The 22,502-nt window shown below is 35.5% G+C and overlaps 1 protein-coding gene across 1 annotated transcript in view; it reads right to left on the bottom strand.

The window, feature by feature from the left end:
• LOC127831182 (dedicator of cytokinesis protein 3-like) overlaps positions 1-22,502 on the bottom strand; it is a 168,526-nt gene that overhangs the window by 3,946 nt on the left and 142,078 nt on the right. Inside the window, exons 45-55 of the mRNA XM_052356175.1 lie at positions 21,835-22,018; positions 21,515-21,634; positions 18,632-18,738; positions 17,977-18,028; positions 16,285-16,422; positions 14,597-14,627; positions 14,009-14,119; positions 13,181-13,201; positions 12,390-12,443; positions 5,069-5,134; positions 1,498-1,562 (exon numbers count right to left, since the gene is read on the bottom strand). Coding sequence (XP_052212135.1) covers positions 1,498-1,562; positions 5,069-5,134; positions 12,390-12,443; positions 13,181-13,201; positions 14,009-14,119; positions 14,597-14,627; positions 16,285-16,422; positions 17,977-18,028; positions 18,632-18,738; positions 21,515-21,634; positions 21,835-22,018 — 949 coding nt within the window. The remainder of the gene's footprint in view (positions 1-1,497; positions 1,563-5,068; positions 5,135-12,389; positions 12,444-13,180; positions 13,202-14,008; positions 14,120-14,596; positions 14,628-16,284; positions 16,423-17,976; positions 18,029-18,631; positions 18,739-21,514; positions 21,635-21,834; positions 22,019-22,502) is intronic.

The following is a 22,502-nucleotide window of genomic DNA, read 5'->3' as shown; positions in this document are numbered from 1 at the left end:
TAGAACACTTTATATTAAGACTTGAACACTGTATATTGAGAATGGAACACTGTATATCGAGACTTGATCACTGTATATAGAGACTTGAATATTGTATATCGAGACTTGATCACTGTATATAGACTTGATCACTGTATATAGAGACTTGAACACTGTATATAGAGACTTGAACACTGTATATTGAGACTTGATCGCTGTATATAGACTTGATCACTGTATATCGAGACTTGAACATTGTATATAGAGACTTGAACACTGAATATAGAGACTTGAACACTGTATATAGATACTTGAACACTGTACATTGAGACTTGATCACTGTATATTGAGACTTAAACAGTGTATATAGAGACTTGAAAACTGTATATAGAGACTTGAACATTTTATATTGAGACTTGAACACTGTATATTTAGACTTGAATATTGTATATTGAGAATGGAACACTGTATAATGAGAATTGAACACTGTATATAGATACTTGAACACTGTATATTGAGAATGGAACCCTGTGTATAGAGACTTGAACACTGTATATTGAGACTTGAACACTGTATTTTGAGAATAGAACACTGTATATCAAGACTTGATCACTGTATATAGACTTGAACACTGTGTATAGAGACTTGAACACTGTATATTGAGACTTGAACACTGTATATTGAGAATGGAACACTGTATATCGAGACTTGATCGCTGTAAATAGAGACTTGATCACTGTATATCGAGACTTGAACACTGTATATTGAGACTTGATCACTGTATATAGAGACTTGATCACTGTATAAAGAGACTTGAACACTGTATATAGAGACTTGATCACTGTATAAAGAGACTTGAACACTGTATATTGAGACTTGATCACTGTATATAGAGACTTGATCACTGTATATAGACTTGAACACTGTATATTGAGACTTGAACACTGTATATAGAGACTTGAACACTGTATATAGAAACTTGAGCACTGTATATAGAGACTTGAACACTGTATATAGAGACTTGAACACTGTATATTGAGACTTGAACATTGTATATTGAGAATGGAATACTGTATATCGAGACTTGATCAATGTATATAGAGACTTGAACACTGTATATTGAGACTTGAACACTGTATATCGAGACTTGAACACTGTATATCAAGACTTGAACACTGTATATTGAGACTTGAACACTGTATATTGAGACTTGAACACTGTATATTGAGACTTGAACACTGTATATTGAGACTTTAACACTGAATATTGAGACTTGAACACTGTATATATAGTCTGCTTGGGCTCATCAGGGAGGACACTAAGCTTTTATGGTATTTTTCATTTAAAGAAAGACTCTTCTTAGCAAAAATCCAGTTTAGGCGGAAAGTGTCATCCCTGATTAGCCTGTGCAGATGGCACAGGCTAATCTGGGATGACACTTTACGCACATGCATTAAACCCCCTTTTCATAGAGCGCAGCTTATATATAAAATATCAGTATATAAAGATAACACATACAAGCCTTGGTTTCCTTGGGGGTAAGTCGGGGGTTTCTGCGTTTGGCGATGAATCCAGCACAGGAGCTGTCGTAAGAAATTAAAATGTTAGTTAACACCTTTTAAAGAGTGGCTCTAAAAGCCCAAGACATTTGCTGCAATCAAGCTAAATACATACTTAATAATATCTGATGAGCTTTGGTCCTTATTTGTAACAGAACAACAAACACTGGTTTTACCTAGACTTTATTATGCTCCCCTAAAATTTATTTTGGGGGGAGCATAGTCCCTGCTTCGTCTGTACGTCCGTGTGTCTGTGTGTCCGTGCGTGCACAATTTTTGTCTGGGCTATTTCTCAGAAACTAATGACCGGAATTCAATGAAACTTTATGGGAAGCTTCACTACCAAGAGGAGATGAGCATATTATCAGCAGGTTCTGGTCAGATGATTTTCCAGAGTTATGTCCCTTTGAAATTTTCTACAAACTGTACATATAGTGCAATTCTTGCCCAGGCTATTTCTCCCCAACTACTGACTGGAATTCAATGAAGCTTTATGGGAAGCTTAACTACCTTGAGGAGATGCGCATGTTATTTGTGGGTTCTGGTTAGATGATTTATTTAGAGAGTTATGGTCTTTTGAAATTTTTAAGTTGCTAAACCATCCATTGTATTATTTTTGTCTAAAGTTATGCCCCTTTCCTTTTATCTGAATACGAAGTGCAATATTGTGACAAAAAAAAACTTTGGGGAGCATCACCCGTCTCCGATGGTTTCTTGTTCAACTAGCTAGGACACAGTGCTCCAGATGAGATTCGCATAAAGCATGGTGCTAATTTGCCAAAATTTGTAATATTATCCATGTGTTAAATTTTCAATACACCACGTGTTTTATTAGTATATATTTCATATAACATGTATTTATATTTTAAACATCATCTTTAATTAATTAAACTAGTTTCCCTGGGAAAATTTGATTAATCTATGAAAACTGAAAATAAAAAATTTCCTGTGTAACAACATGATGAAATAAAACAAAGGTATGGAAGATGGTACTGTGCCCTTACGTCTAGGCCAAGCTCGAGCACTGTCAAATTCTCAACACCGTCACTAAATGTATTATGAAATACCAAAGTTTTTTATTGTTTAAATATTTTAACAACATCAATCAAGAACTGTATTATGCTCACATGTGACTGTCAACCTCTAACCTGCCTCGGAACTTAGGTTTGAACAGGTTCTACTCTATCTATTTGGTAATTAAATGAGCCTCGTTTCTGGGAAAAAATGTGCTTAAATGGGGGTTTCTGTTAAGTGTCGTCCAAGGTTATACTGTTTAGTACAGGTGTCACGATACGCTCACCTTACGATACGATACGTATCGCGGTACAGTGTTTACGATACAATACGTATCGCGATACGTATCGTCAGATGGAAACAACATACAAACCATTTAAAACCATTTTTCAATTTTACTAAAAGACCTCTACATATGTGTCATACAATATACAAAATACCATATACCGGGGTAATGTCATGAAAGTACACGAATTGACAATTAGTTATTATTATTTACAAATCTAAAACTTTGATTAAATATGAAGACGAAATTGTGCATATGTTTGAAACATACCGACTGCTTTAAGTTTCTTTTACTGTGATAGATTATTTAAAGTAACAATAAAACGTGTTTACTAACTAGTCAAACTGGCTTGTGCCAATCTTTGCTTGTGCGGTAACAAAATTCCAAGCGCAATTCTTAGAACCATTCAAATATTGCACCTTGTTTCGTGACTTAGGCGACACAGCACATTTTTGAGTGGTTGAAATTTAATTTTAATGATTTCAAAGAATTTGCAAAATTCTCAACGGAATCACAAAATTACAGCTCCTGCTTAGGAAATTCGTAGCGACTAAAGTCTTGATATAAAGCAAATGTTTATACGAAATAAACGCCTACCACTTTCTTACTGATAACACAAAATTCTTTCATATTTTTTATTAGAAGCTCACTGGGGATGATTTCAATTAAACTTCTGCCATTTTTTGGGCGATTTACAGTTACTTCCCTTGCAATGCGTCATGGAAAATGACGTACCGTACCGTACGGACTCGGAGGCGTATCGTGAACCGTACCGAGGGGAGACTATTACGATAAACCGTCCCACGGAGTACCGTGACACCCTTACTGTTCAGTCCCCACAAGGTAATCAGGGAGAACACTTTCTGTTTTAATGGAATGTTTTCGTTTAAACGAAGTCTCTTCTGAAAAAAATCTACTCTAGGCAGAGAGTGTTGTCCCTGATTAGCATGTGCACACTGAATGGGTTAATCCTGGGTGCAACTTAAGCAGATGTTTTAAGCCCTGTTTTCCCAAAGAGAGGCTCATACTTGGCCAGATATTTCCACATTGACCAATATATTATGAATGTGCAGTCCTGACAAGGTTTTGTGACATACATAGGAACAGAAGTGCATAATGCTTCGTACTTTGTGGGGGGCGTACAAAAAAATGGCTGTCAGGTTGGAATATACATGTTTCTAAAAATACAAGGTAATGGACTTGTTTTAGTTCCATTTTGATAATTACATTTGTATCCTGGTTTCCTGTAAAAGAAAATGTTAATACCATACATGCTGTATACTTGGAATAATCCTCTTATTGCAGTCAGTAGGGAATTCCTGTTTAAATGTTAGTCTAAATAACCATTTACCACTTAGATATGTATTTTTACGAATTTGAAGTCCCTTAGAAAGATAAATTTACTTTAAGATATTTCTTACTAGATTCAAATTTTAAAGGCTTCATTTCCCACCCTTAGGTACTGATAAGCAGCAAACAGCATAAAACCTGAACAGACTGTGAGTTACTCGCAGGCTGTTCTGGTTTTATGCTGTTTGCACATAGCCATTCACTTTGCTTCAGAGTGAAAAAGGCTTAACTTATACTGTAATCCCATATGGTTATGAACATTGGTGCATCACATACACAAAAATGGCAAAAATCAAATATCTTATCTGCACAATCTGTCTTTCTAGTGGTCAGAAACGTTTTAAAATATATTTTTTTTAATATTTGAATGAATGATGAATTTAAAAATCAAAAAGCTGTACAAAAAAAGAAGACCCTCAAAATGATTTGTAAAGCCTATAAAGATATATAAAGAAGTACTACTTACTCCTTACGAAAAGCAAGGACGTATAACAAATCACCTTAATTAACCTAAACAAAGATACTGTTTATAAACAATTTTACTTGACAAGCAATTTAAGTGTGTGTTTTTTAATGCTTGTTTTCTTACACAATCCAAAAAACCTATTATGGGAGGATCAAAGAAAGTTTATCAATGATAAAATAATTTTATGTGACATTGAAAAGTCTATTTTAATTGGTTATTTGTAACTTGACCATTATCAAATTATTTTGAAAATTGTCATTTTACCACACCGTGAACAATTCCCTTGAATTGTCAATTAAATTAGTAATTTTAAATTTTACCATTTTCAAATTAAACGTGGCTATAAAACACAAAAACAATCAATATCCACAGATAGTACTTTACAATTCTCAGAATATCTCTAAATGAATGTACCTGTTTGAGATGTATTTAATGTTGGTGTTAATAGACTGGCATTTGGTGTTGATGGTATTGTTGGAGCTGAAAAAGATGTGAAAAATGTATAGAAATAAAAATTGGCATTTAACAGAATTTTCATTAAGAAACATAAATAAACACAGCGGATCAGTTGCTGTGTAATTTCTTTCAAGTTAACTGTTCTGAAAAGTAGAAATGGAATTTAACATACAATAACAATAAAAATACTGCTCCAATGGACAATTTCCATTTCTGAAATAAAATGTAACCAAATTAAATTGGAATCTGATGTGTCTTCTATGATAAAACATTACTGGAATAAAATATAACAAATATTGTAATGTTAATGTTTAATTTGTTCCAAAAATGCACCTAAAAACTGTCTTTTTAAAGCTTGAAAACATCCAGGTATTATTCAAATAATAAAAAGTTTACAGTATTTCGTTTTACATGTAAGTCATAATGAACTGCCAATCATTTTGTTTGTGACATGACCTGATATTATTCTACAAATAACTTTTTATTTGTGTTTAGCAGTTTAAAAACTTAAATTATACATGTTATGTAATACAAATTATGACATTTTTATCAGTAGTATTTGAAATATGTTGTCAAGGGTTAAACATACTCTAAAATGTTGTACATATATTTGAAATGTAAAAATATTTCATGATATTCAAGAATTAAGATATATTTTTTTATAATTGATGCTGTTACAAGGTTTATTCATGTAGAACAAAGATGTTATAATGGGTAGTCGAGTTATTATTTAAGAAATGTACTTATAAAATGTACTCAATTTCAAGTCAAAACAAGAGCACCGCCTTGCGGGTGCAGACCGCTCATCTATTTTCTTATAAAAGGTGAAGGGACTCTCATTTTCAATCACAAAGGCGGGAGGGGTGGAGTGAAGAGGGGTGTATAGTGTTCAAAAAGTGTTTTTTGTTAAAAAAAAAATTGAGGGGGGTGGGGGGTGGGGGGGGGGGGGGGGGGTATAGTATAGTGTGAGGGTGTGGTGGTTATTTGTGAGATGATCTTAAAAAAAAAAAAAAAAAAAATTAGGGGAGGGAAATTGGGGGGGGGGTGGGGGGGGTGGGGGTATTCTTGGGTGCGATGGTATGACGGTATTTCAAACATAAAATAATAAAATTAAATATTTATGTTTTTTAACCGTTTCAAAAAAAAAAATTGGGGGGTGGGGGGGGGGGTATAGTATAGTGTGAGGGTGTGGTGGTCATTTGTGAGATGATCTTAAAAAAAAAAAAAAATTAGGGGGGGGGATTCGGGTGGGGGGATTCGAGGGGGGGGGGGTATAGTATAGTGTGAGGGTGTGGTGGTCATTTGTGAGCTGATCTTAAAAAAAAAAAAAAAAAAAAAAAATAGGGGGGGGGATTCGGGGGGGGGGGGGGGGGGGGGGGGGGGGGGCACGGGGGATGGTTTGGGTGGAGTCTATTGTGGTATGTCAGGTAAGAGTAGTTTTGTCAAAGTATCAATCAAATCTAATCAGGCATTTTTAGCAAAATTTAATAATTTCACCTTGAGAGTCAAGGTCATTCAAAGGTCAAGGAAAAATTCAACTTGCCAGGTACAGTAACCTCATGATAGCATGAAAGTATTTGAAGTTTGAAAGCAATAGCCTTGATACTTTAGAAGTAAAGTGGATCGAAACACAAAATTTAACCATATATTAAAAGTTACTAAGTCAAAAAAGGGCCATTACTCTGTAAAAATGACAACCAGAGTTATGCAACTTGTCCTTTTACTGTACCCTTATGATAGTTTGCGAGTATTCCAAGTATGAAAGCAATATCTATGATACTTTAGGGGTAAAGTGGACCAAAACACAAACTTAACCAAATTTTCAATTTTCTAAGTATAAAGGGCCAATAAATCCGTCCTAATGCCAGTCAGAGTTACATAACTTTGCCTGCACAGTCCCCTTATGATAGTTAATAAGTGTTGCAAGTATGAAAGCAATAGCTTTGATACTGTAGGAATAAAGTGGACCTAAACACAAAACTAAAACAAATTTTCAACTTTCTAAGTATAAAAAGGGCACATAATTCTGTCAAAATGCCAGTCAGAGTTACATTACTTTGCCTGCACAGTCCCCTTATGATAGTTAGTAAGTGTTGCAAGTATGAAAGCAATAGCTTTGATACTTACGCCATAAAATGGACCTCAACACAAAACTTAACCAAAATTTTTAATTTTCTAAGTATAAAAAGGGCACATAATTCTGTCAAAATGCACGCCAGAGTTATCTAACTTTGCCTGCCCAGTCCCCTCATGATAGTTAGTAAGTGTACCAAGTTTGAATGCAATAGCATTGATACTTTCTGAGAAAAGTGGACCTAAACGCAAAACTTAACCAAAATTTTCAATTTTCTAAGTATAAAAAGGGCACATAATTCTGTCAAAATGCACGCCAGAGTTATCTAACTTTGCCTGCCCAGTCCTCTCATGATAGTTAGTAAGTGTACCAAGTTTGAATGCAATAGCATTGATACTTTCTGAGAAAAGTGGACCTAAACGCAAAACTTAACCGGACACCGACGCAGACGCCGACGCCAAGGTGATGACAATAGCTCATAATTTTTTTTCAAAAAATAGATGAGCTAATGACTGCCACACCCTCATTTGGCATGAGACTTTTAAGCATTTCCATGACAACACTGTCATAGGAAGTATACTGACAAGACAAACAAGAGGGCCTGAAAGGCCCAAAGTCTCTCACCTGAGATAACAAGATATTATTGGGACAAATTTTCTGACCAAGTTTCATGATGATCGGAAAATAAATTAGGCCTCTAGAGTGTTAACAAGGTTTTACTATAGCCATATAAGGAAAAATGCCCTGCCCCCTAGCAGCCATGTTTTTCAACCAACCGGCATCATTTTTGAACTTAATCTTCTGACCAAGTTTGTGAAGATTGGACAGTAAATTTGGCCTCTAGAGTGTTAACAAGATTTTACTATAGCCAAATAAGGAAAATACCCCGCCCCTTGGAAGCCATTTTTTTTTAAGCAAACATAATTATTTTCGAATTCATCAAAGATATCATTGAGACCAATCTTCTGACCAAATTTCATGAACATTGGACAATAAATGTGGCCTCTAGAGTGTAAACAAGGTTTTACCATACAAAGAAAAATGTCCCGCCCCTGGTGGCCATGTTTTTAAAGCAACCAAAACCATTTTCGAACTCATCCAAGATATCATTGGGACAAATCTTCTGACCTCGTTTCATGATGATCGGAAAATAAATGTGACCTCTAGAGTGTTAACAAGGTTTTACTATAGCCATATAAGAAAATAGCCCCGCCCCTGTGGTGGCCATGTTTTTCAACCAACCGGCATCGTTTTTTAACTCATCCAAGATATTATTGGGATGAATCTTCTGACCGAGTTTCATGAAGATCGGACTATAAATGTGGCATCTAGAATGTTAACAAGATTTTACTATAGCCTTATAAAGCCATATAAGGAAAAATGCCCCGCCCCTTGACAGCCATGTTTTTCAAGCAAACGTAACCATTTTCTAACTCATCCAAGATACCATTAAGACAAATCTTCTGACCATATTTCATCAAGATTGGACAATAAATGTGGCCTCTAGAGTGTTAACAAGGTTTTACTATAGCGATATAAGGAAAAATGCCCTGCCCCCTGGCGGCCATGTTTTTAACCAACCGGCATTATTTTCGAACTCGTCCAAGATATTATTGGGATAAATCTTCTGACCAAGTTTCATGAAGATTGGACAATAAATGTGGCCTCTAGAATGTTAACAAGATTTTACTATAGCCATATAAAGCCATATAAGGAAAAATGCCCCGCCCCATGGCAGCCATGTTTTTCAAGCAAAGGTTACCATTTTTGATCTCATCCAAGATATCATTGGGACAAATCTTCTGAGCAAGTTTCATGAAGATCGGAAAATAAATGTGGCCTCGAAAAGTGTTAACAAGGTTTTACTTAGCCGTATAAGGAAAAATGCCCCGCCCCCTGGGGGCCATGTTTTTCAACCAACTGGCATCATTTTCAAACTCGTCTTAGATATTATTGGGATGAATCTTCTGACCAAGTTTCATGAAGATTGGACAATAAATGTGGCCTCTAGTGTGTTAATAAGATTTTACTAAAGCCATATATAGCCACATTAGGAAAAATGTCCCGCCCCTTGGCAGCTATGTTTTTCAAGCAAAGGTTACCATTTTTCAACTCATCCAAGATATCATTGGGACAAATCTTCTGAGAAAGTTTCATGAAAATCGGAAAATAAATGTAGCCTCTAGAGTGTTAACAAGGTTTTACTAAAGCCATATAAGGAAAAATGCCCCGCCCCCTGGTGGCCATGTTTTTCAACCAACCGGCATCATTATCAAACTCGTCCAAGATATTATTGGGATGAATCTTCTGACCAAGTTTCATGAAGATCAGACAATAAATGTGGCCTCTTGAGTGTTTACAAGATTTTACTATAGCCTTATATAGCCATATGAGGAAAAATGCCCCGCCCCTTGGCAGCCATGTTTTTCAAGCAAACGTTACTATTTTTCAACTCATCCAAGATATCATTGAGACCAATCTTCTTACCAAAGTTCATGAAGATTGGACAATAAATGTGGCCTCCAGAGAGTTAACAAGGCAAATGTTGACGCCGCACAACGCACGACGGACAAAAAGCGATCACAAAAGCTCATCATGAGCACGTTGTGCTCAGGTGAGCTAAAAAGACATCACAATGTAAGCAGCAAAGACAATTGAGAACACATTGAGTCTGGGTTAAAGAACAAACAAGCCGAACTAAACTTTTGTGAGAAGATGGACTTCAGAAGAATAAAAGTAGTATATGAAACATAAATATTGCATATCTATTCATATTTCTGACCAAGTTTAATGAAGATTGGACTAAAAATGTGACTTCAATGAAACAAGCTTTCTCTATAGCCATATACGGAAAAGTGCACCGACCCCTGGTGGCCATGTTTTACAAAGAACTGGAACAATTTTCCGACTCAGCACATAACTTAAAAATATTTATTTCTACCAAGTTTTATTTAGATTTTCTGAAGACAAAGACGGGAATTAAGTGTGAGTTATTCTGCTATAATTTTGGGCAGAGCCTAATATTAAAGAATACTGGTAAAATGTACATGCTTAAACACCCCACATAAAAATTGTTGCAAACTTAATAATATTTCTTTATAACTTGTTTTCACAATAATATTATATGCCATGAAACAATCCATAACCATATTTCCCTTAAAGACACAAACATTATAAAACATGTTGTGTTAGCTGACATGTTACATTTGCTCAATTTTTGTTTTATGAAAATGGAGCCATGTTATTATGCAATGGTAAGATGGCTTCACCGATACGCACCAGTGTTTACTCATTGTAAGATGGCTTCACCGATACGCACCAGTGTTTTTACTCATTGTAAGATGGCTTCACCGATACGCACCAGTGTTTACTCATTCCCTTCTCAAAAACATGTATTTAATGCGCATTAAACGCAGCATTGGCATCCTCTATACTTTTCAAAATTCACAATTCTGTTTTGCTGTTGTTTTTTTACATAGAATTTTCTAAAGGATGTCAATTTTCACTTTAAATACAAACAAACAATAATTTTGTACACTAATAAACATTCAACTGCATAATTTTAGAAGAACCAATACATAATTTATAGAAAATTACTTAGCTTACATACAAAATAAATAATCCATTGTTTTACACTCAACAAACAACAAAACAGCGCAAAGTTGTACATGGAAGTGAAAATGAAAAATAGCATATATTTCTCAGACAATGAAACACATTCAAATCGAAAAATATTTTGAGTAAATGTGTAACAAACTACTTCCGTTTGAATCAAGCCTGAATAATAGAATTGTTAAGAATACACAAATAGCAAACAATTGTTTCAGCATTTTTAACATTTACAGATATCATAGTGTGCCTTGACATGTTATACACTGTGCTGATGTCAGAGAGTATACATACATGTTTATTACCTGATGTCTTATATGAATGATAATTAATTATTTTTTGCTATTTCTTCGTCGAAAAAGAAATTTGCAATGTTTTAAACTGTTACCGGTGAATATCGAACTGTTGACCGGTCAACAGTTTGAATTATTACCTGATGTCTTATATAAATGATAATTAATTATTTTTTGCTATTTCCTCGTCGAAAAAGAAATTTGCAATGTTTTAAACTGTTACCGGTGAATATCGAACTGTTGACCGGTCAACAGTTTGAACTGTTGCCCGCTGGAATAATGACGTCATTTTGTCGAAAAATTGACGTCATTTTACAGTTAAACAGTCAAAATTATTTATTTTATCGATTACTGTTGTGTGTAAATAAAAATTTAGTTTGCTGTTATTTCTATGTTGGAAATTTGATCAGGTAATAAAACACTTATTTCATGGATGCTTTGTGAACAGTCAAAACTGTTGTCCCTCGGTATCAGGGCTGACATTTGGAACTGTTGCCCTCGGCCTACAGTACCAAAGTCATCCCTGATACCTTGGAAAACAGTTTTGACTGGTCACCGCACATCCATGAAATTAGTGTATAATATTTATTGAGCCTCATCCTTTGAAAAAGGGGTTTAATGCATATGGGCAAAGTGTCCTCCCTGATTAGCCAGTGCAGTCTTCACAGGCTTATTAGGGATGAAATTTTCTGCTTTGTATTTTTTTTTTAAAAAGGAGTCTCTTCTAAACAAAAGGCAAGTTAAGGCAGCACATGTTGTCCCATGATTAGCCTATGCAAACTGCACAGGCTAATCTGGGACAATACTTTACGCATATACATTAAGCCCGCTTCCCAAGAGCATGGGTCATATACTTTATAAAGGTGCTTAATTTCTTGTTCCTTATTCAATTGGGTTCTTATGCTCATTAAGGTGATAGTTTACCCATTGGGTTCTTATGCTCTTTAAGGTGATAGTTGACCCAGATGATTATATCAGAAATTTTCCTTGTCTTATAATGCTAAGTAACTTTTTAAGATCCTTTTAATGGATATATAAGCAATATAAACATGCTTCAGTAAGCATGTTTAGTGATAACCACATAATGGCTAGCACACCGGCTTTCTACACAAAACCATAAGGATTCACAAACTGTGGGATAAATCCATGAAAAAATATGTTAAAATTTTCATTTGAAGTACAAAAAAGGCAAAACTGAGAACACAAGTTATGAGGTACAAAAAGGATTTAAAAAAAAGTTTTCCAAAGAAGCAACGAGTAGCGCACATTCATCTGACAGAAGTTGCATTTCCAGAAAGCTTACTAATATTGATAACAGGCGTTTCCTTCCTACGATGACGCATGTGACGGTCTTCAACTGTTCAAAAGGCACACACTTGTTCACACTTTACACATACATTAACCACATCATGGTGAAATGACATTGAGTAACATTAAAAACAGTTTTCAAAAAACAAATTTATATTGTGGGCATAGGAAAATAAAAATAAAATGGCAGGAACTTCATGCACACAAAGCAAACGTTTCTCAGAAATCATGTTGGCGAAATACTTCATACTAGGTTCATCTAAACAATTTTTTTTTAACTGTTAACAACTATTTCACGTAAAAAACACACTTATGTTTGTGTAATACAATAAACAAAAATATATCCTTGAACAAAGAGCTGCGAAGGAAATTGTTTTTGTTTGTTTTTTGTCATTGTTTTTTTTTGTGGGGGGAGGGGGTTTACAAAATTGGTTATATTCCCTAATTTTAACATTCCTGATCAATAAGGTCAATCAGCAAGCCATGCATTTCTCCAATTACTATTTTTGCAACAATAAAAACAAACAGTACAACAAGATTCTGACAGTGGGTTCAAATCAAGACTCAGTGTACATCAAGCTCATTTCAAACATGGCGCAACCGAAAACTATCTCACAGCAAGCGCACAAATGTTCATACAGCCAACTAAACAAATCATTTCTTTCGGCAGGTAGATAAAATAAAACCAAGTCTGGATAGGTAGTAATAGAAACAAAATCTGGATAGCCCAAACCTTTGTGTGCACTTTCATTACAACATTACAACACTTGCCGTGAGTTGCCTTACCTGATGGATATATAGGTCTCTCTGTAATGCACAATGTACAGCAAAGCATGAACTATAATCATATCAATTAACATATATCATTTCTTGTTTTGAACACACCATATAAGTTGAAATCTGGATATCCACTATTTTGGAAAACTCCATCTGACATGTAGGTTCACACAACACTTGTTTGTACAAATGGTAGTTTCACAATCTGATTTAGTTTGTGAATTTCAAAATATTTTGATAGATCAACATGGTTTGTAGCCGAAGTTTCATGTGTTTACCAAAATCAATAGTAAATTCCAGACTAAGTCTATTAAATTTGTATAAGCCGGTTCTGGGAAAATGAGGTTTAATACATGAGCATAAAGTGTTGTTCCAGATTTACCTGTAGTTCAGACACGCTAATCGGGGACTACAATTTCCGCTTGTATGGTACTTTTCATTTACAGATTACAGATAAGTCTTTTCTTATGAGAAAATCCAGTGCACTGGAAAGCAAAAGTGTCACCCTGATTAGCAAAGTGTCACCCTGATTAGCAAGTGCACACTGCACAGACTAAAGTGTCACCCTGATTAGCAAGTGCACACTGCACAGACTACTCTGGGCTGACACTTTATGCACATCCATAAAACCTTGTTTTCCCTAAGATTGGTTCAAATGTATAATAGATTTAGTTATATATATTTATGAAATACTTGATGTTGAGCACTGTACAGTTGTAAATGGTAACTCTACATCATACTCTACAGTTTCATGACCAACTCAACTCAAATAATGCTAACCTAATCATTTCAGACACCTTATATGAACAACATATCTCAGAGAGTTCAGTGCGATACCTGAAGGTCTGCGTTTGGGTGGTATACTGGGTACATTAGGTTTTCTGTCTGAATGATGCTGGACCAAGGTAGATCGATGCGGCAGATTGCCGGTGGATACGAACCTCTTTGCTGTTCAAACACATAAATAGTGATTAACAACACTGAGTATGTGCACAGTGCAAAGCCCTTGAAAAAAGGAAGAAAATACTGTTTATTACAGCATTAAGTCATTTTCATTGGTATTTGCATACAACTGAATGCAATTTCTGAACTTTATTTGACAGAACAAAAAGATTTGATTCACTTCGTGTTTAACTTTTTAGAAAATAACATAAATTGTTTAGCCAAGATCTAATAAACTAATTTTGTTGTTGACAAGTTACTTATAAAAATAAAAAAAATGACAATTTAACATATCAATATCTGCAGGGTGACAAAGTGCACATTTATAACACGAGAAACCTAACAAAAATACAAACCATGTGATCATTTGTAGCGTAGTTTATATTTACTATTTAAGAATTTAAAAATTGACTCAAGGTTAATGTTAACAGACTGCAGTTTTTAAACACTGGGTGTTGCATATTTTCTATAAAAACAACTTACCTTTTAATAAGGACATCGTTTCATTTCCTGGCTGAAAAAAACAACAACTTTATCATCATCATTGACAGCAACAAAACAAGCATCTTAATAATTGTAAATATGATTTAAAATGCCTTTATTTACACACATGTTTCTGCTATCCAATTTTTATATTACAGTAACTAAGCATGTTTAAATTTATTTAATGACTTCTACAAACTACAAATGCAGTATTTCTTCAGAGTTTTTAATATTGATACATTGAATATCACCTTGTAGTTAATGGTTATTATTTAAAAACAAGCATTCTTATTATTTTAGGTACAAATACTTTTAAAAGCAAACTTTCTTTTGAGATATCAATTTTACTAAAATTTTAATATAGTTTATAGGTTTAGAACACAGTTACATATATGTAACAAGAAACCGTCGGTGACGGGTGATGCTCCCCAAAGTTTTTTTTGTCACAATATTGCACTATATATTCAGATAAAAAGAAACATCTTGAGGGCACAGTAGTTGGGGGGACAATAATTTTTATATAAAATTTCAAAGGGCCATAACTCTGTGAAAAATCATCCAACCAGAACCCGCTGATAAGATGCACATCTCCTCTTGGTAGTGAAGCTTCCCATAAAGTTTCATTGAATTCGGTTCATTAGTTCCTGAGAAATAGCCCGGACAAGAATTGCACTATATGTACAGTTAATGGAAAATTTCAAAGGGCCATAACTCTGTGAAAAATCATCCGACCAGAGCCCGCTCATAATATGCACATCTTCTCTTGGTAGTGAAGCTTCCCATAAAGTTTCATTGAATTCCAGTCATTAGTTGCTGAGAAATAGCCCAGACTATAATTGCACTATATGTACAGTTAATGGAAAATTTTAAAGGGCCATAACTCTGTGAAAAATCATCTGACCAGAACCCGCTGATAATATGCACATCTCCTCTTGGTAGTGAAGCTTCCCATAAAGTTTCATTGAGTTCCGGTCATTAGTTGCTGAGAAATAGCCCGGACAATAATTGCACTACATGTACAGTTAATGGAAAATTTCAAAGGGCCATAACTCTGTGAAAAATCATTCGACCAGAACCCGCTGATAATATGCACATCTCCTCTTAATAATGATTCCCATAAAGTTTCATTGAATTCCGGTCATTAGTTGCTGAGAAATAGCCCGGACAAAAATTGTGGAGGGACAGACACACGGACGGACACACGGATGGACCGACCGACGAAGCGGCGACTATATGCTCCCACCAAAATTTTTTGGGGGGAGCATAATAAATGTACAATCATCACTTATAAATAAGTTATTACATTTTACTTCCAAAATATTTAAGGGTTGAGAAAAGTAAGTAAAGTAACACAATTATATTGGTAACAAATAGGAAGATCTTATATTGTTGGCTACGATATCACATGAAGATCTATTATGGTCACAAGGTTAAGCTTAGAGAAAGAAACACATTCATTAGTCATTTAAATTATTATTGTCACGCTACCTACACCCTGTGCAAAATGTAAGGGAGAATAATTCAAAGAAAATGACTGAGTTAAAATTAAGCATTAAATTTAATAAGCTTCTACCATCTCTCAATCTCAGTTTCCATTTCAATATGCACTGGAAACGAAATACACATTTTTAAAGCAAACATAACAATCCAATATTGCCTGTTTCCATGGTTACCAAGTTCTGACGAACCTGACTAGCATTTCCATGGAGTTGCAGGGAGGAGGGCCTGCTGGGGACCGGAGGGGGTCCGGGCCAGTTCCCTTCCTCCGGGAAAGGGACATAACTCCACCTGGTCCGGTCTGTTGGGGCAAAGTTAAACAGGACATCCTGTAGAGAGGAGGCAGTTCAAGCAAGTGGGTTATCTGAGTACACGCAAAGCAGATATAAGCAGAAGAGATCCAAAGACCACAGAACACGGCTGGTAATCTCTGGTGCCACCACTTTGTGTGCATGTCGTCCCATATGAAGATGTTTTATTAAGATTGTTAAATTTCAAAAATCTCTGTTCATAAGTGCTACCTTGGTAGTATGTTGGCTTTTTTATGCCAGCGGAACAAATGATCGGGGGTAAATTGTTTTTGGCTTGTCTGTCTGTCATTGTATGTGTCTGTCTGTCTGCCATTGTATGTGTGTGTCTGTCCCAAAACTTTAACCTTGGTCATAACTTTTGCAATATTGATGATAGCAAATTGATGTTTGGCATGCATGTGTATCTCATTTAACTGTACAATTTTAGTGGTGAAAGGTCAAGATCAAGGTCATCCTTCAAGATCAAAGGTCAAATAAATGGCTTCAAAACAGCGCCGTAGGGGGCATTGGGTTCACAAACACAGCTCTTGTTTTAACTTATCACTGAAAAGAGGCAGAGCCAGAGACTATCACCCATGACAAACATGGAAAACCTGATCCCTTTTATTCCAGAAAACAATTTTGTGACATTTACATGTTTATTGTGAACAGAACAATAGCTTGCAAGACTGCTTGTCTCCTGATGAAAACAACACTTTTAATATTCAAGTTTCTTAAAGTAAATTTTAAATATTTTACTACTTTTTGTACTACTTCTTTTTCATAATGTTTTATATATAAACTGTGAAGAATTATTTTTTCATAAATATACAATATGCACATTTTATCAAAATTATGATTGCTTGTAAATCTTATGATTAAGAATGTATGTAAGATGTAATAAGTGTTGTATTTCTTCAATCTCTGTAATAAATTGCTTCATTTAGTAATCACCACTATTTAGTATGTCATGACATCAAATACTGTGGAATCTATTGCATCGTGGAGTAAACTTTCAATGCGCTTTTTAGGCAGTTATGAATTATTTACATAAATCATTATATAGTAAATGTAAGAAATTGATTATGCAAATAATATTTTTAAGGAATTCATGACTCAACAGTACTTTGCAAGCATGTTTGCTCTTGAATAGTATGTATAATTAGTTCTATGTCGTACCTACACCAGCGCAGTAGATTCTGTTCACTCTAGCTTCTGTTTCTATATTCACTATTTAGGTCAAGTGACACCAAAATATCATTTTAATATCTAAATTAACTTTGAGATTAATACAATGAGTCAAACTATAGTGCCTGCATCATTGAAATGAAAATTCTTATTTTGATAGCACTTACCATTCAGAAAAAGGTTCCTTACAAAAATATTTCATTATATTTCAAGACAACAGAACCTAGAGTTAACCTTTGTTGTGTGTATATCTGTCTAATATCTGTCTAATATATTCCAGATATAAGCATTAAAAGCTCTGTGTGTGATGGAGTACAAGATATAAGCACACATTAGTAGGTGAAGGTGGTTGCCATGGTGTGGCCATGTAATTGCTATGGTTACATGGTTGCTACGGTAACCTACCTGCGGTGGGATGTCCACTTTGTGCTCAACTTCAAACGACACTGCTGAGAAACTGAATAAAAACATTGTGAACTTTTACTATCAAACATTATTACAAGCAACATAAATTCAAACAGGTTAATTACGAAGAAACACACAACTGTAACTATAGTATAAGGAATATATTTTGTCTTTACACTTTCTTTATTATTTCTAGTTAAAATGCCAATCTTTGTATGAAAGGGTTCAAAAACTGATTTAAGTTTAAAAAACTACATGACATAGTAAAAATGTATTGTAAATCTTTTTATCTTTCTAAGAATGTGGCCATAAAATTAGAACAAATGAAGATCAAAGCATATATTTAGTTCAATGTAAAGGGTTTTCGCCAATTAAAACAGTATTTATATGACAATCAAGCCACGCTCTTAGAAAAAAGGGGTTAACAAATGTGCTTAAAATTGTCCCAGATTAGCCTGTGCAGTCAGCACAGGCTTATCAGGGACAATACTTTCCGCATAAACTGGATTTTGGTTTAGAAGAGACTTCCTTTAAACTAAAAATTCCATAAAAGCAGAAAGTGTCCTCACTCGGTTTTCTCAGAATAAGGCTCAATCTATCTTTTTTTCTGGGTAAATGAAGGGTATCTTAGCACGAGGCTCAAATGAATATGTACCTGCCACTAGAGCTAAATTGGCCGAGTCCACTATCTGACACCTGGCTGGTCAGACTCGTCTGGGACACCTGGCTGCACAGACTCACCTGGGACAGATGCAACTCTCCCTGTAACATGTACCATAATGTACACAGACTGACCTGGGACAGATGCAACCCTTCCTGTACCATTATGTACACATGTAACTCTCCTTGTAACATGTACCATAATGTACACATGTAACCCTCCCTGTAACATGTACCATTATGTACACATGTAACCCTCCTTGTAACATGTACCATTATGTACACATGTTACCCTCCCTGTAACATGTACCATTATGTACACATGTAACCCTCCCTGTACCATTACCTGTAACATGTACCATTATGTACACATGTAACCCTGCCTGTAACATGCACCATTATGTACACATGTAACCCTCCCTGTAACATGCACCATTATGTACACATGTAACCCTCCCTGTAACATGTAAACCCTCCCTGTAACATGCACCATTATGTACACATGTAACCCTCCCTGTAACATGTACCATTATGTACACAAGTAACCCTCCCTGTTACATGTACCATTATGTACATATGTCATGTATGAAGAGCATATGTAAAAACAATAAACAATTACTTTAAATCTATTTATTTTGAATGTTCCATTATGTACACATGTCATGTATGATGAACATACGTAAATAAATTTACATTTAGTTTAAATCTATTTATTTTAACTGGATTGAATCTCTTGAGCCTTTGGCATCTTGAAAAGCTCTCAGTTCTTATTCCTGGGAAGAACCAGTACTTGGTATCTTTTGTGGAGATCTTAAGTACACTCCCACTATGGGGATCAAAAACCCATGAGCTCCTGGTAAGTAGGGGGATACCATATCCATTACGTCATTGCGACTTTAAACAAACAATATAAAATAAATAAACATAAATATACAATCTGTTTGTAGGGACCCGATTGCAAAGCAGTGACATAGGTGCTTCAGATGCCCACCAAATTCCCTCCTTTTCAACAGCCCACACCATGTAAAAACAGTGGTGTAATGGGTATGGTGTCCGCCTGGCGAACGTGAGGTCACAGGTTTGATCCCAACTGTGGAAGTGTTCTTTAGATCTCCCAAAAGACACAAGTACTGGTTCTAGGCCCAGGAAACAGTGTTTCAAATAAGAAGTAAGTACTACTAATGCAATCAAGCTAAAATAAACTAGAGCTTTGTTACAGATGTGACGAATACCCCCACATACCGCATTGACACAGAATATTTTGCATGTTGTATTCACACAAAAACAGCGGACACCATGCTCAATGTTTAAAACGCACTAAGTGACAAGTGACCCAGTTTTTGGCCTGGCATGGCCCATGTTCGAACTTGGCCTAGACATCATCTAGATACAACTTCTGAGCAAGTTTGGTGAAGCTCGGATAAAAACTACTTGAATTAGAGAGCAGACACCATGCTCAATGTTTAAAACGCACTAAATGACCCCGTGACCTAGTTTTTGGCCCGGCATGACCAATATATTGGAACTTGGCCTAGACGTCATTGAGATACAACATCTGACCAAGTTTGGTGAAGATCTGATGAAAAAAACTTGAAATAGAGAGAGGACACCTCATACGGACCGACAGACCGACTGACCGACAGACAGACAGACAAGCTCACTCGTATATACCCCCCTAAACTTCGTTTGTGGGGGTATAATAAGTTTAAACTAAACATTGGTTTGAATGACATCGTTAGATAGCTCAAGCAGTATAACTCTATATATTTTTGCAGAAAATGATAACATTTAACATGCCATACATTTAAAATTCAAAGCATATTTATCTCAATAATCAATGTTAAGTGTACACAGAAATATGAAGTATTGTTAATTCTTAGAACAGGCACTTCTGATTCAGATTAATTTCAAAATCTCATCTGAAATGATACGATGGAATAACCCAGTTTGGCTTCCATTCAACCGGGAGTGCGCATGAAGTTAATAAAAGCTAGACAAATGTCCCACTTTTGCCCATATTGAAGCCTTGAAACTCTTAATCAACGTGGAGTTCACGGTGCTTTCATTGGGTAAATTCCAGTCAAGAATGGTTCGCGGAAAAAAAAGTATTTAAATTTATCACTGTCTTTGTGTAAGGATGTTGCCGTTTACCCGTCTTGTGAGTTGTGAGTGTATCTTTATAATATCACATGCTACAATTACATGGTGCCAGAACTTTTTTTGGGGTTTATTTAACAATCACAGAGCCTTGTTTTTTTTTACTTCTCAACTACTCACCACCTAGTGCACGGGGACCTTTAAGAAAAATATTCTATATATAATATAAATGTATATATTTATATTGTATAAAGAACATTTTCTTAAAAGTCCTTGTGACCTTGGCCCTTAACCCTTTTCCACTAAGATATGTATTTTCACGCATTTGGAGTCCCTTAGCAAGTTATATTTAATTAAAGACCTTTCTTACTTGATTCAAGTTTTTTTAGGCTTCATCTCCAAACCTTAGATACTAATGAGCAACAAATAGCATAAAACCTGAACAGACTGCGAGTTACTCGCAGGAGGTTCTGGTTTTATGCTGTTTGCACTTAGCCATTTTCACTGTGCTTCTGAGAGGGAAAGGGTTAAGTCACCAACGAATTCTTAGAAATATGAATAAAGAAGTCTTCATTTCAAAAACAATACCTGCAAGTTTACAAAGGTATTTTTTCAATTAACAACTTGTTCTTAATTTAGAGTTATATCATAATAAGTCTTCACTTCCATGCTGGACTTCACTTCCAATTTGTTTCAAAACATAACTGTTTATAAGAGTATTCTTTATTTTTAGACTCAAATCTAAGAATTTGTTGGTGAATACTGTCCCTAGTGTACGTACGAGATCTTGCAATTGGGACCTCATCTTCTTGAATGCCTGCTCCAGATTCTGATGTAGAGGCATAAGATCGGGCGGTACAAACTTCTTGTGCATTTGCATACCCCTTCCAAGGACAGAGATCTGAAAACAAAAACAAAACAACATATGTAACTGTTACATAAGACAATTAACGGTATGTAATATTCATTATACTTCAATGTCACTACTTAATACCATGTACTTGCTTTACAACTATTCAAATAATAACAAATACATGTATAATAACTAGGTCTGACATGTGAATTATATCTTTATATTTATTTAAGTTGTTTGCCACTGACCTGCTCTGTGAGGAGTTCCTTCAACTGCGTTATGTAAATGGCGTCCTCAGGGTGTTGAGATTCGAACTCGGCGTTCAAGAAAGCCTCGTGGAACTTGGAGACCCCTCCCTGTACTACAGCCTGGATCGTTCCGTTCAGTCGCATCTCCAACTGCGTGAAGTACAGCTTGGGATTGGCAAGGCACCTGCAAGTATACACAACGCATGGCACCTGCAAGTATGTGCATAACATGAACCTTTAAGTATGTACAACACATGGCACCTGCAAGTATGTACAACACATGGCACCTGCAAGTATGTAAAACACATGGCACCTGCGAGTATATACAACACATGGCACCTGCAAGCATGTAAAACACATGGCACCTGCAAGTATACACAACACATGGTACCTGAAAGTATGAATAACACATGACACCTGCAAGTATACACAACACATGGCACCTACAAGTATGTACAACACATGGCACCAGCAAGCATGTACAACACATGGCACCTGCAAGCATGTTCAACACATGGCACCTGCAAGTATGTACAACACATGGCACCTGCAAGTAAACACAACACATGGCACCTGCAAGTATGGACAACACATGGCACCTGCAAGTATGTACAACACATGGAACCTGCAAGTATTACAACATATGGCACCTGCAAGTATACACAACA

This window comes from Dreissena polymorpha, chromosome 5 (assembly GCF_020536995.1).
Source record: "Dreissena polymorpha isolate Duluth1 chromosome 5, UMN_Dpol_1.0, whole genome shotgun sequence".
Taxonomy (NCBI): Eukaryota; Metazoa; Mollusca; class Bivalvia; order Myida; family Dreissenidae; genus Dreissena; species Dreissena polymorpha.
This window is presented reverse-complemented; position numbering and strand designations above follow the sequence as displayed.